General features: G+C 38.0%; 1 protein-coding gene across 1 annotated transcript in view; it reads left to right on the forward strand.

Annotated features, from left to right (window-relative positions):
• The first annotated feature begins 697 nt into the window (after positions 1 to 697).
• The window catches only part of ANO8 (anoctamin 8), a 308,265-nt gene continuing 294,417 nt past the window's right edge, over positions 698 to 14,545 (forward strand). Inside the window, exon 1 of the mRNA XM_053702928.1 lies at positions 698 to 889. Within this exon, the coding sequence (XP_053558903.1) occupies positions 787 to 889 (103 nt within the window). The 5' untranslated portion in view covers positions 698 to 786. The remainder of the gene's footprint in view (positions 890 to 14,545) is intronic.

A 14,545-nucleotide genomic window follows, 5' to 3' on the forward strand; every position in this document is an offset into this window, starting at 1 on the left:
TTTATAGTGGTTATGTGGAATTATAGGAACAGAAAAATTGAGCATTTTCATAGGAATTGGTTATTATTAAAATATTCCATAGGTCACATGGCAGAAGGTATATCAATTAATGCAATTTTTTCCCACAAGTATTCTTTTTAAACGCTGGGGATGTGTCTAGAAACCTGTAGGGATATATGTAGATGCAAATGTCAGCTTAATGGCATATTTTTGTAAAAGTGAACAGCCAAAACAATCTGCTATTAAAGGGGCATTGTAGTCAGTGATTCCCTTTGTTTCATATAAAATAAACATTTTTTTTTAATATTAATATATCTATCTATCTATCTATATATATATATATATATATATATATATATATATATATATATATATAATTATGTTCTTGTCATGGATAAGTTAGTTTCTTGTTATGCCTGCAGACCCAATACAGCACTGTCCTATACAGAATATTAAACAGATTTTAGCTAGCATTTTTAGTCAGCCAAAAATCTGTGTAAATGCTGCTCTTTCATATGCATAACACAATAAAAGAAAAGTTTTGCATGCAATAAAGGGCCTTTTAAGGCACCATGCCTCATATAAATAATGCTCAGTACGTTATCAGACAGCACAGCAGTAGAAAGAAGAAGAAAAAAAAGTGAGTGGGGCGGGCCCGTGCAGCAAAGTATTGCGTTTGTGAAGCTCCTTGCTGGCTGAGTGTCCTTTGTCCCTCCTCTCTCCTCATCACAGCCCCAATGACAGCGGGGACCTCCGGACCCATGCCATCCTGATCCTGGCCCCAGCATGCCGGACACCGAGCCGGATAGAAGTAGGAGAGCACAGCCCGATGGGGAGAAGGGAGAACCAGCTGGCAGCCAGCATGGCACGAGCACGACTGGGGTCCTGGGTAAGACTGGTGCCAGCTTAGAATAAACCCTGGGAATAAACAGGGGTTATACAGGGACAAGGACCCTGTCCTGTGTGGCTTGTGTTAATATGTGGTATGTGGATTTTATTTACAATGAATTCACCAGCCTCCTGTTATTAGGTTATATTCGTATAATTATAACAAATCCTGTCTAGCTTATAGATGTGGTTGAGGACTCGCTGCTATGTATTGGATGCTCTGACATTGCATGTGTATAAGGTATGAGCATTATTTCCTTCCTGTACTTAGCTGCAGTGTTTGGACCATGCTGTGTGTACACTACAATCCTGTGCAGAGCTAACCCCGGTATAATAACCTGGAGTCAGGCTGCGGACATTGTATGGGATCTTGCAGTGTGTTTATAATGCTATATTGGGTGCAGGATGCTTTGCAGTGTGAATCAGCTGACATGGTATGTGTGTAAGGGTTTGTACGCTGGCAGCTGATTCTTCTTCCTGTACTGCACAGCCCATGCTTTGTCTATGCTTATATTAATATGCATCTGGAAAATAAGGGTGCAGGATCCTCTCCTGTGTATGGGACATTTTTGCATTCTGTATACTAAGCATGATATACCGTTCTGCAACATCTAATTGCTCTGTACCACACAGCCTTCTGCTGCCGAGCAATAATGTTGTTATATTTGCAATATATTTAAATATTGGCACAATATGCAGAATTACACGTGTGTAAGGCTGTTTAGAAGGCAGACTCCCTGCAGCATACTTGAAAATTGGTTGTATGGACCTACATATCCCTGCACTGTACTTGCCATGCTTTCTTTAATAAAAATAATAGTTAATACCATAAATGTAAGGTAATGTAAGATGCATTCATGTTGCATACATAAAAAATACACATTTTTAGCACTGTTTTGGTAAAATATTTAAAGGCCTCCATTACTAAGTATCATAATGCTTTGAGCTTGACCTTGCTAGCACAGTATAATAATTATCTTCTGTATGGATAAAAATACAATTTAAATAGTTTATAGATAACAGAAATATATAACGCCCAACGGACCAAGTTTAACCCCCTGGATAGTGGACTGATATTTAAAATCTCAACACTAAGTTGTATATCATCTGCAAGCGATGCGGAGTGCAGCGTGATGATGCGGCTGTGCGTGCTCAGTGTGTCCTGCCTTTTCAACTCTGCGCTCTCAGCTGCGTCAGGTCGCGTATCTGAGTGTTCAGAGTTGAAATATTTGAACTTCAGAACCGATGCGGCGCAAAGTCGCCTCGCGCCACGTCGCTTGCAGTGTGTGTCACAGCCTTTAACCTCAATACAATACATGCAGAAAGATAAAAAAAATTGCCTTGGTTCTTTGTTCTGCCACCTTGTGGCTAGGGATGGGCGAATGTGTTGAAAGTGCAATTTGTTTGTTAGAACAAGTAGTCCAGTGGTCATTTGGTTTGGATAAATGAATGTTAATGAGAAGGAAAATCCATTAAAATTTAGTAATTCAATGTTATTTCTGGTTTTCAAATGTTACTTTAGTTTTCAAATGTTCATAATTAGATTGAATATCCACATTCAAAATTGCGACTGTAACATTCGATTTAACAAATATTATTCAAAAGTTCATGTGGTAGGGAATTTAGTAAATTGATACATAATAAATACAAATATATGGATTCAAATTTTTCTAATTTAAATATTGCATAATTTGAACATTACATTTAAAGTGAATGTAAATTTTCACAAATGAAAGCCCTGTTTTTAAAAATACTATTAAAAATAGGTGCACTTTCATTCATGAAAGGTCACGTTGAAGCGTTTTTTTTTAAAATACTTACCTTTTATTCCTTGCAAGCCTGGAACAACAGAGCAGCGATTCCCCCGCCCCCAGCCCCAATGACAGCGACAGAAATGACAAATCCGGCTTCCTCCAATAACGGCTTCCCCTCCCAGAGCAAACATTGCCTGAGGTCACGCCATGATTGGAGGAAGCCGGATTCGTCATTTCTGAAGTGAGAAGAGAAGACCTGGGGGCGGGGGAATCGCTGCTCCGGTGTTCCAAGCTTGCAAGGAATAAAAGGTAAGTATTTAAAAAAACGGCTGCAATGTAAACTTTTATGAATGAAAGTGCCCCTGTTTTTAATAGTATTTTTAAAAACAGGGCTTTCATTCATGAAAATGTACATTCACTTTAAAGAGAGCATTAGAAATACTATTACAACTATATCGATTCAAATATTTCTTATTTGAACATTGCATAATTTGAATCAAATTATTAGAAAAAATAAATAGTACATTTAAAGAAAGCATTAGAAATACTATTACATTAAACAGATGTTAGAATGTACAAACATTCGAAATTTAAAAAAAACAAATGTGTTAAAATGTGCAAAATATTCACCCATCCCTACGTGACATTGATATGTGCTGCAAGCAGAAGCCACCTGCTACACATTGTTGGGCATTAGATGATTTCATCATGACCTTAGTACATACCTGGAACTTGGAGCTTTGTAGCTGGTAGGTGAAGCAGCTGTGGCTAAGTGTGTAAATCAATATTTATCTATTTTTTTTAAACTTGTTATGTGGGAGACACACGTAAATGTTATGCCTTTTGTGACATATGATATACAGTGTTCTCCACTGAACTTTTTTCCAGCCACATGGAATTATAAAGTGGCTGGGTGGGGCCACATAATACTTAGTAATATTATTACATTTTCTTCTTTCCAAAGCACATGCTAATTGCGTAATTTAAGATACATTTATTTAATAAAAATTCAAGCAATAAACATTGACATTTTTTAATATTAGCCATGTCTAGCTTACTTTTGGCTAATAATTTATCTTGGTGGTCAGTAAAATCAACCGAGTGGTGAACCCATTAAAAAGAGCCTCGGGAAAACACTGATATAAAATCCTGAATTCCAAAATCCAAATTTATTCTGAAATCCACACTTTTTAATTAATCAATTTAAAATATACACTCAGGTACATCTTGCTAGTACCTCGTTGGACCCCCTTTTGCCTTCAGAACTGCCTTAATTCTTCATGACATAGATTCAACAAGGTGTTGGAAATATTCTGCAGAGATTTTGGTCCATATTGACATGATAGTATCACGCAGTTGCTGTAGATTTGTCAGCTGCACATCCATGATGTGAATCTCCCATTCCACCACATCCCAAAGGTGCTCTATTAGATTGAGATCTGGTGACTGTGGAGGCCATTGGAGTACAGCAAACTCATTGTCATGTTCAAGAAACCAGTTTGAGATGATTTGAGCTTTGTGACATGGTGCATTATCCTGTTGGAAGTCGCCATCAGAAGATGGGTACACTGTAGTTATAAAGGGATGGACATGGTCAGCAACAATACTCAGGAAGGCTATGGTGTTTAAACGATGCTCAATTGGTACTAAGGGGCCCAAAATGTGCCAAGAAAATATCCCCCGTACCATTACACCACCACCACCAGGCTGACCTGTTGATACAAGGCAGGATGGATTCATGCTTTCATGTTGTTTGCGCCAAATTCTGACCCTACCATCTGAATGTCGCAGCTGAAATCTAGACTCATCGGACCAGGCAACATTTTTCCACTCTTCTATTGTCCAAATTTGGTGAGCCTGTGCGAATTTTAGCCTCAGTTTCCTGTTCTTAGCTGACAGAAGTGGCACCCAGTGTGGTCTTCTGCTGCTGTAGCCCATCTGATTCAAGGTTCGATTTGTTGTGCGTTCAGAGATGGTATTCTACATAGCTTGGTTGTAACAAGTGGGTATTTGAGTTACTGTTGCCTTTCTATCATCTCAAACCAGTCTGCCCATTCTCCTCTGACCTCTGACATCAATAAGGCATTGTCATCCACACAACTTCCGCTCACTGGATATTTTCTCTTTTTCGGACCATTCTCTGTAAACCCTAGAGATGGTTGTGCGTGAAAATCCCAGTAGATCAGCAGTTTTTTAAATACTCAGACCAGCCCATCTGGCACCAACAACCATGCCAGGTTTAAAGTCACTTAAATCCCCTTTTTTCCCCATTCTGATGTTCGGTTTAAACTTCAGCAAGTCGTCTTCACCACGTCTAGATGCCTAAATGCATTGAGTTGATGCCATGTGATTGGCTGATTAGCAATTTGTGTTACCAAGCAATTAAACAGGTGTACCTAATAAAGTGGCCGGTGAGTGTGTGTGTGTATATATATATATATATATATATATATATATATATATATATATATATATATATATATATATATATATATTTATTTATTTATTTTCTCCCACCTGTAAGTCACAATCTTGTCTGCCTGTGTCTTTGGTTTGTTTTTTTCTGTGTTCTAAATTGCAAATAATGGAATAATATATATATTACCTTTCTGATTACAGTACTGTACTATTTATCCGGTGGTACTATGCATACAAAAGTATTGCAAGTAATGCCTAAATGACATAAGATATTGTTGGTAATACAATGGTGCCGAATTATCAAGCTCCAAATGGATCTTGATGCCCCTGTTTCTGCGTGAGCCTTCAGGCTCGCCGGAAACAGCAGTTATGATGCAGCGGTTTAAAGACTGCTGCTCCATACATAACTTGTCCGCCGGCTCTGAGGCTGCGGACTTTAATCCGCCTGATCCTATACAATCGGGCTGATTGACACCCTCTGCTAGCGGCCAAGGGGGCGGCATTGCACAAGCAGTTCACTAGAACTGCTTGTACAATGCTGAATACGGACAGCGTATGCTGTCGGCATTTATCGAAGTGCGGCAGACATGATACGCTACATTGTATCATGTCCGTTCGCACTTTCATAAATCAGCCCCTTGGTCTCATCACCTCTCCAAACAGTCACATTTAAAAAAAATCTAAAATCCGAACTATTCCAAAGTTTTCAGTATGATTTCCATGCCTTTATCAAGACCAATTTCCAAAATATACAGGTACACAACTGGGAAAGGTTTGGATTTTGGAATATTTGTATATTTGCATCTATAAAATGGGACAGCTTTATGAGGGAGTGGGACCAAGTGTAAACAACAATATCTCATGTAATTTATGCAATATTTACATCATGTAATTATACAGCTGATGCATGTAACCTAAAGGTAGTTTTATATTATTTTTAATACTTCTGTATACATAGTACCATCAAAAAGAGTAATCGGAGAGATAGTAGTTGTTTTAAATAAATATAGACTATCATTTGCCTATTAGAACACAAAAACCAAGCCAAAGACGCTCACAGAGAAGATTGTGGCTTTCATTCGGAGAAAATACTTTTTAATAATATTATTTAAAAAATATATTTATACGAAGTCTGGATTTCAGAATAATTTTGGATTTTGGGAGTTCTATCTGTATATTATATACATATGGGCTAAAAGAAGCTGCTCCTAGGTGTTAACTTACCATAGAACAAGCTACTGAGCTGTTGTTCATTCCTGGTAGAGCGACTCTCTCTTTATATGCAAATATATAATATATTATATATAATCCAAGCAGGAAAGCACTCTCCGGTATTTAAAGGGACACTGAAACCAATTTTTTTTCTTTTGTGATTCAGATAGAGCATGCAATTTTAAGCAACTTTCTAATTTACTCCTATTATCACATTTTCTTCATTCTATTGGTATCTTTATTTGAAAAGCAAGAATGTAAGTTTAGAAGCCAGCCCATTTTTAGTGAACAACCTGGGTTGTTCTTGCTGATTGGTGTTTAAATTCACCCACCAAAAATTGGCTGGCACCTTAGCTTAGATGCCCTCTTTTTTAAATAAAGATAGCAAGAGAACGAAGAAAAATTGATAATAGGAGTACATTAGAAAGTTGCTTAAAATTGCATGCTCTATCTGAATCACGAAAGAAAAAATTTGGGTTCAGTGCCCTTTTAAATACCGGAGAGTGCTTTCCTGCTTGGATTATATGTTCTTACTTTGAATTGCACCATGGACGCTGATATATGGAGGAGTGTGATGGGCTCACATTGGGATATATATACAGTATATATATATATATATATATATATATATATATATATATATATATATATATATATATATATATATATATATATGTATACATATTTATAAACCCTTACAGAATCACTTTAATTCTCACTACAAATTTTCTACGCCTCTAACCCTTGATAATCTTCCTAATTATGCAATTGAGGTTGTTGCAAAATGTCCTTTGTAGGGACGTCATGTGTAGCATCACTTGTCCTTGCATGCCATGTCTGTTTAACATCATAAATGGCTCTCAGTGGTATAAATATTTTAGTATTTATGTGTGCTTAAATAGACATGCAAGTGCTGCATTAAGTTTAATGCATCTCTTCCCTCTTAAAACTGTTGGTTTAAAAAAAATTAAAGCTTATGTAGGTTTTTGCATAATGATTTAAAACCTTCACATTCTCAAGAGAGGAGACACATTTTATTTAGTGTATTATTATTGCACATTTGGGTAATATTTATATTAAGCTTGTGTGTAGTGTTTCAGTCAAAATATTGTGGCTTCACATATACTAGAACATCTCTTTAATCTGTATGTTTTACAAAAATAGCCTCTAATCAGTACGTTCTGACATGCGCCTAAATGTTCCTTTAATTTGTATGGTTTGTGGTAAACAGCCAGTACTCTCTGATGTGTGCTATACAAATCTGCCCATTTCCTTCCGGCAGTATAATTTCAGTTGTTGTTTTACAAGGCTACCACAAGAAACTTTATAATTCAGCAAATTCTCTAATCTCCTAAACTGCTTTAAATTACAGTAAACACCTTGATATTTGGTATATACAATGTATAGTTAAGCAGAATGAAACAACTTTACAATATATTTTCATTATTTAATTTGCCCCCTTTTCATGTAATTTAGCTCTGAAAATTGAGCAATTTCTAATTCTAAGGGGTAGATTTATCATAGTGCGAGCGGACATGATGCGATGTAGCTTATCATGTCCGCTGCACATCAATAAATGCACCAGCAGTTCTTGTGAATTTGTCATTTGTCTCAAAAATGTTAAGACTTGACTGATATGTTATTATATAGCAACACTTTAGAAAATGTCTTGTAATTGCAACGTGTTTACCGTCCCTTCAATCTGAAAAGCACATTCTCTAATTTAATTCATCCTTGCCTGCTGTACTCATTTAGGGTATGATATTCAAAACCTCACCGCTCAGGCGAGATATTCTAAAAAGTCTCGTCGGTATGGCGAGGCCCTTAAAACATTTTAGAAACACAAATTTTAACTTGGGACATGTTTATGTTGCTATGTAATGTTCTTTATGTGAAACAGATATTCCTACATTACAATACAAGGTCTAAAAAAAAAATCCCAAAGATTTTGCATGATTTGTCTGCATCCGGTGAGATTTTGAATATCAGGCCCTTAGAGAGCTATCTATTTCTGTAGCTTATAGCTTCTCTAGTGCATAACGAGACCTTTCTACTAGAAGAGCAAGTTTAGAATAGAATTTTGGCATTCAACAGATATGCAATTCACATAGGATAGATGTAAGACAGAACACAGAGGGATAGTTCCTCATTCAAAGTTATTTTCGGGCTTCCTTGACTTTTTGGGCAAAATACTTATTAAAGGGTCATAATAGTTGAAAAAAATGGTAAACACACAGTAGAAGTACCGCTCGGGACTCACAGAGCACTGCTTGTCCCAAGTGGAAACCACTGCTGATCCAGTTAGCAGAGCTAGTTACACAGTTGAGTCATGTGATTTGTGCAGTAAGGAGAGCTCCCTCTAGAGTCCTTGATGCCAGAAAGAATACCTACAGGTCTCTAAGCTGTTGACAGTCCTACTGGAACTACCTGCTGTGGATCATAAGCACCTGGGTCTCAAAATTATTGGGTCATACTAAAGGATTTCTCCTAAAGAAAGCTGAATTAATTCTGCCAATCACATGTGTGACTGTTCCAGTGATCTGTTGTCTGTATCCAAGGGCCACATTCATCCTTGACACAAGACACTAGATCAGTATATTTAGGTAGACCTGGAGAAAAGTTTAATCCACCATTCCAGTTTTCAAGCTGGTGCAGAGTTCCCTGTAAAGAATAGAAGTGTCATCTGAGGCCCCATGTTGACTATAGGGGTCTCGATAAGAAAGAAAAAGAGAAACATACATTTTGGTAGCTGATAAGAAGCAGAAAATTAAAAAAAACTTTGCCTTGCTGCCCTGTCACCATATTCTGTGAGCTCTGATGGTGCTGCTCGACCTGCAGGCACCTTGGACTTGTGTGACCCGGAATGCAGAGTATATGGGTACCGATAGTGTAGAAGTATTAGAATTCGGCTCCAATGAGAGCGTCGTTCTGATGTCGTCATACGCGGCACAGAACCTAGTGCAGCAAAGGGGGTAAGTCATGCAGTGATGGCAGCAAATTGAAAATATATATGTATATAAGCATAAACAAATATATTTACTGGGAACACACAGTTCCCATAGACCGCAATGTAAAGGCAAATTTATTTTCTAACACCCCACTCCCGCGAAATTAAGACCCCAAAAACTGCCTGGTGCAGTTATTTTATTAAAAAATAAAAATGGTACAATTTTTATTTTTGAATAAAATACACATCACTGTATTTTGGGGGCACTTGGGGCACATTTATAAAATTAACCAGAGATCTTGGGGAAGCATTAACCAGCCACTTGTAATTACTGATTGTTTATCGAGCGCCTGGATACTGTGAATTTGCCCATTTGCGGGCGCGTGATAAATTAGTGCTCCACTTGTAATCTGTCCTTAAATTGTTTACAAATAGCTAATTTACATTTATTTTGTAATTTAAAATAGATGTTCTATCCCCACCTATACTGAATATTTCTGTGCTCCTGGTTCCAAAAAACAAAAACAAGAGGTAAACAAGAATGTTTAGATAAAATAATGCTCCTAGTGGGTCTGTGACAGAGAGGTACTGCGATGTTCATTTTCCATTATTATAAGTATTGGCCTTTGAGTTGCCAGTGATAAATACGATTAGGAGGACTTAGTGTAAATAATTAGACATATAAGATAGAAGTATGATTTCCCTACAAACTCAACCCACTGTATTGTGTTGTGGTTTCTAATTAGCAGAAACAGCTATTTTATATACAATCCAGCCAATACGAGGCATATGCAAGTAGTTACCAGTCACTGGATGTGTCTTGCTCAGAAGCTGCAATTAGTTCTGTCTCCCAAGAGAAAATGTAGGGATGAGTTTAACCCTACAAAGGTGATATGGGACACTAATAAAGAAAATACTCTCTCTGACAAATTAGAACATAGAAACCAGGTTCCTTTTTTTGTAGAATATATATTTTTGGTATAAAAGACTAATAAAAAAGTACTGAAGATTTCACAGTTGTCAGGAAGGAGAGTAGGTCTGCTGACGTATTAGGATTTTAAAGCATATCGAAGGGCTGACAGGGTGGTTACAGTTACCGTTAATGCAGTTGCTGAGCACATCAGTTTTCCTATAATCTGATATTTTGTATGTTTCCCTTATGAGTTGCAGAGGAAGTATTCTTTGTCTGCTATGTTTAAAAGCAAACTAATTAATAGTCAGTAATTCTCAGTGTTAGAGGGTAGTAACAACCTTAGGTTTCTGTTCTGGCATTAATGAAAGTCCATTTCTCCAAATGAACATCTTTTAAAGCAAATGTTTAATAGCAAAAGGTTGGTTTATGAAGGAAAAAAAAATTGATCTTGATTTCTACTCTTCTCAGGCTGTTTACATATTTATGTAGGCAGAATGCTGCAGGTATTTTATTTTAAGTGCCATATAGCAAAAACCACTCTGTCATATATTACTGGTCTGGGTATTATATGAGTTTACATACATATAATGTAGGCGAAGGTGGATGGCACTGTGGAATACTTATAGGAACAAACAAATCAAAATTAAAAGGAAATGAAACCCCAAAATGTTATTTCACGGTTCAGAAAGAGCAAACAGTGTTAAGCAATTTACTTCTTCTGTCTAATTTGCTTCATTATCTTTGTATCCTTTGTTTAAAAATATACCTAGGTAGGCTCAGGAGCTGGGAGCTAACTGCTGATTGATGGCTGCACTTATATAAATCTGATCATTTGCTTACTGATGTGGTCAGCTAGCTCCCAGTAGTGCATTCATGTCCACTATCCTAAGCCTACCTTGGTATGCTCTACATGAGGTATATTTGCTCATATAAGTAAACTGTTTCCTAATTACACACTCTACCTGAATTGTAGAGTTGTTATGTGTTCTTGAGACTGACTACAGGGGAAAAAAATATGGTGTCACCAGCACTCACTATTTTTATTAAATATCAATACAATACTGCATTGCTAAAGATCTATATACACAACAAATGTTTGTAAATAATTTAACACTGTCATTTTGCTGTTTTAAGAGTGTTTCAGTGATGGTGGAAAGTGGAATTCTTGTTTCTGGGCTCCATTGCTGCATTTAGTGAGGGGCATATAAATGTAAATGTAATTTAATCAATCACTGTGTAGAATGTTGCAGGCTTAAGTAAACGTTGTATAAGCTAATATGAGAGAGCACAATTTGACCTATTGGCCTATATTTAACAAGGTCTGGCGGACCTGATCCGACAGTGCGGATCAGGTCCGCCAGACCTCGCTGAATACGGAGAGCAATACGCTCTCCGTATTCAGCATTGCACCAGCAGCTCACAAGAGCTGCTGGTGCAACGCCGCCCCCTGCTGACTTGCGGCCAATCGACCGCCAGCAGGGATCTGGCAATCAACCCGATCGTACTCGATCGGGTTGATTTACGGCGATGTCTGTCCGCCTGCTCAGAGCAGGTGGACAGGTTATGGAGCAGCGTTCTTCATAACACGGGCCCACAAGCTCCCTACGGAAAAAAATGCTTCTCTTGTTAATACCTCTCAATCTGCATTGTTAATCTCTTGATTTCGTAATCCAAAAATCTGAAAAAATGCACACTGTTAATATCAAACAAATGTATGTTGATCGAACCATTTTAATAGCGTTTAGTGATTCTAATAGGTGAAGGAGAAATTGAAGGGACATGAAACCCAAAAATTTTCTTTCATGATTCAGATAGATCGTGTGATTTGTAACAACTTTCCAATGTACTCCTGTTATCAATTATGCTTCATTCTCTTGGTATGCTTTGCTGAAAGAATAACTAGGTAGGCGCAGGAGCAGCAATGCATTACTGATAGCTATCTCTCGATTGGTGGCTGCATATATATGGCTCTTGTGATTGGCTCACCAGATGTGTTCAGCTGGCTTCCAGTAGTGCATTCCTGCTCCTTCAACAAAATATACTAAGAGAACAAAGCAAATTTGATACTTGAAGTAAATTGGAAAGTTGTTTATAATTGTATGATCTATCTGAAATCTGAAAGAACATTTTTGGGTTTCATGTCCCTTTAACCTGTTCTGCTCCAAACCATAAAGATATGTGTGTATGTCTTTTTAAGGGATTTGAACATGGGAATTATGGGCATACTATGCATGCGTGTTTATTGGGTTATTCATTTGGCTAATTTTTATTGGTAAATTGATTGAGCAGATAGTGTTGCTTCCTAATGTCATCTAACATAGTGAGTTTTGCTGTGCAAAACCAATGCTATGTTTGAATACTTTTTGGGGTACTAGGTAATACGTGTAAAAAAGATTTCCTTTAGGATATATTAAGTCCTTTTACTGTAATTACTGTAATTCAGTAAGTGAAAAATGGTCCAGTCAATGTGTGTTGAGAATTTGGATTGTGTTCAACTGAACAAGACTGACATATGTTGCATATAGGACCATTCTTCACAAAACCAATGATAAAAAAAAGTGCTGCCTAGAGACAATAAAATTTATGATTGTGGGGGGCGTGTCCGTGCAGCGATCAGAAATGGTCGCATTTTCTTAGCTCTCCAGTTGAAATTCTGGAAAACCGCCGGTAACGGAATACTTTTACAGCATAAGCACCACAGTAACAATAGATACCTCTGCACTATTGAGAGGCTCACTGTACGCAAGGATATTAGCTGTGCTTTTGACGCAGGAGGGCAAGATCGGGCAATTTGAGGACTGGAGCGGCGGCTCATAACAGGCAGCGCCACCCCCTCGGCAAGCCGAGGTTCTATGTCCTAATTTGGGTGTTAAAAACTTTAATCCATCCCTGCACCACTTATCTGGATTGAATAGCGATGGATCGCTACCTAAGCAAGAGAAAACTTGACTGGCAAGGCACGTCACAGATCCACTAAGATGGCCGCTGAGAGAGAAGCAGGCCTTCTGAGCAGATTAGATTACTGCATGGCGAGACTCGAGGGTGCTTTTCAGAGCTTGATTGATAAAGCTCCCTGGGATCGCCTGATGGAGATTTGCGATAAGCACAGTGATTGTAACACCTATATTGGTATTTCAGAAGCTGACTCCATGCAGGATGAAGATGAAAACAGACATACCCCGATAAAGCCTTTTCACCTGCAGCAGCAAACACTACCAACCAAGCAAGCTTACTACAAGGCGACTCCTGAGAAGGGACATGGCACTATCTACACCAACTATACCAATCTGACTGCCTACCTGACGCTGTATTAGATCTGCATACAACTGCGGCAGAGCTTGGGATACCGGGCAGCGGAGCTTGTGAGAAAATGTTTTTAGTCGGGAAGTCGCTGGGTTCCGTGCTGCGGCGGGAGTCCGGGGGGTGCTCCCGTGTAGTTTGGACCTCCAAGACAGACTACATCTTACCTGCTCCCATTAAACCAGACGGACTCTACTTGGAATATCCTAAGTGGCCAAACAATACATCGGACATTGCCAAAAAAATCACTGAGACATTGCACCCATTAAAGACTAACTCTGGGTGTTTGAAGCTACCTGCCAGCTCTTCCTTTACATACACGGTCCACTAAGGCCTTAAACTGAAAATTGGACTTGCAGCCCGCTGTCTGGTTCTACATTTGGTTAAGTTTATTTGTATTTTCAACATGTTTTCTTTCTTCAGCCATTGTTATCACAGTTAGTGATGTGTCATACGATTCTCTTTTGACAGGCAATAGGTTTTAATTAATATTGATCAGACAGTTAACTAACCTGCTATATAACTAGTTTAGCCCATGCTCTGCGGCTTGCGGACGACACCGCAGACTGGGCAGAAAGTTTTTATCTATACTGCCAGGTTTTACTCATAACTAAATACATATGCAGAAAGAGTCATGCATAAATTCAATCTCTAGAGGAGGGCAGAGTTCTATGAGAAAGGAATACGATGCTTTTATGGCAACATGGAGAGCCCTTTGAATCTTTATAAGTTTGTGTGCTTGATGCCAAGAAAACAGGAATGCATTGTTAAAGTGACAGTTATGATATCCTCTTATAATGAAACCTGAGGGAGTTCCTAGCCACATGGACCTTATTGTTCATGACTCACTTTCTACCCAAAATAGGACCATGTGGATAAAACTAAAACAGCCGTATAGTAGCGTACTAGTTTGCTATGCAAGAACGGCGCCTAGCACTCTCAGACATTTTCATAAGAGTAATTATATATTTCTATCCAATTGCTAACATATCTTAACTTATATACAGTACATCGGCTAATTAGATTTGTCAAGTGTTGCTGATGTTGATGTTCTACCGTTGTTCTATATTTAATCTGAATTCCATGGTCTGGGATTACCCTTTACTTGAATAC

Source organism: Bombina bombina, chromosome 2 (genome assembly GCF_027579735.1).
Source record: "Bombina bombina isolate aBomBom1 chromosome 2, aBomBom1.pri, whole genome shotgun sequence".
In the NCBI taxonomy this organism is placed as follows: domain Eukaryota; kingdom Metazoa; phylum Chordata; class Amphibia; order Anura; family Bombinatoridae; genus Bombina; species Bombina bombina.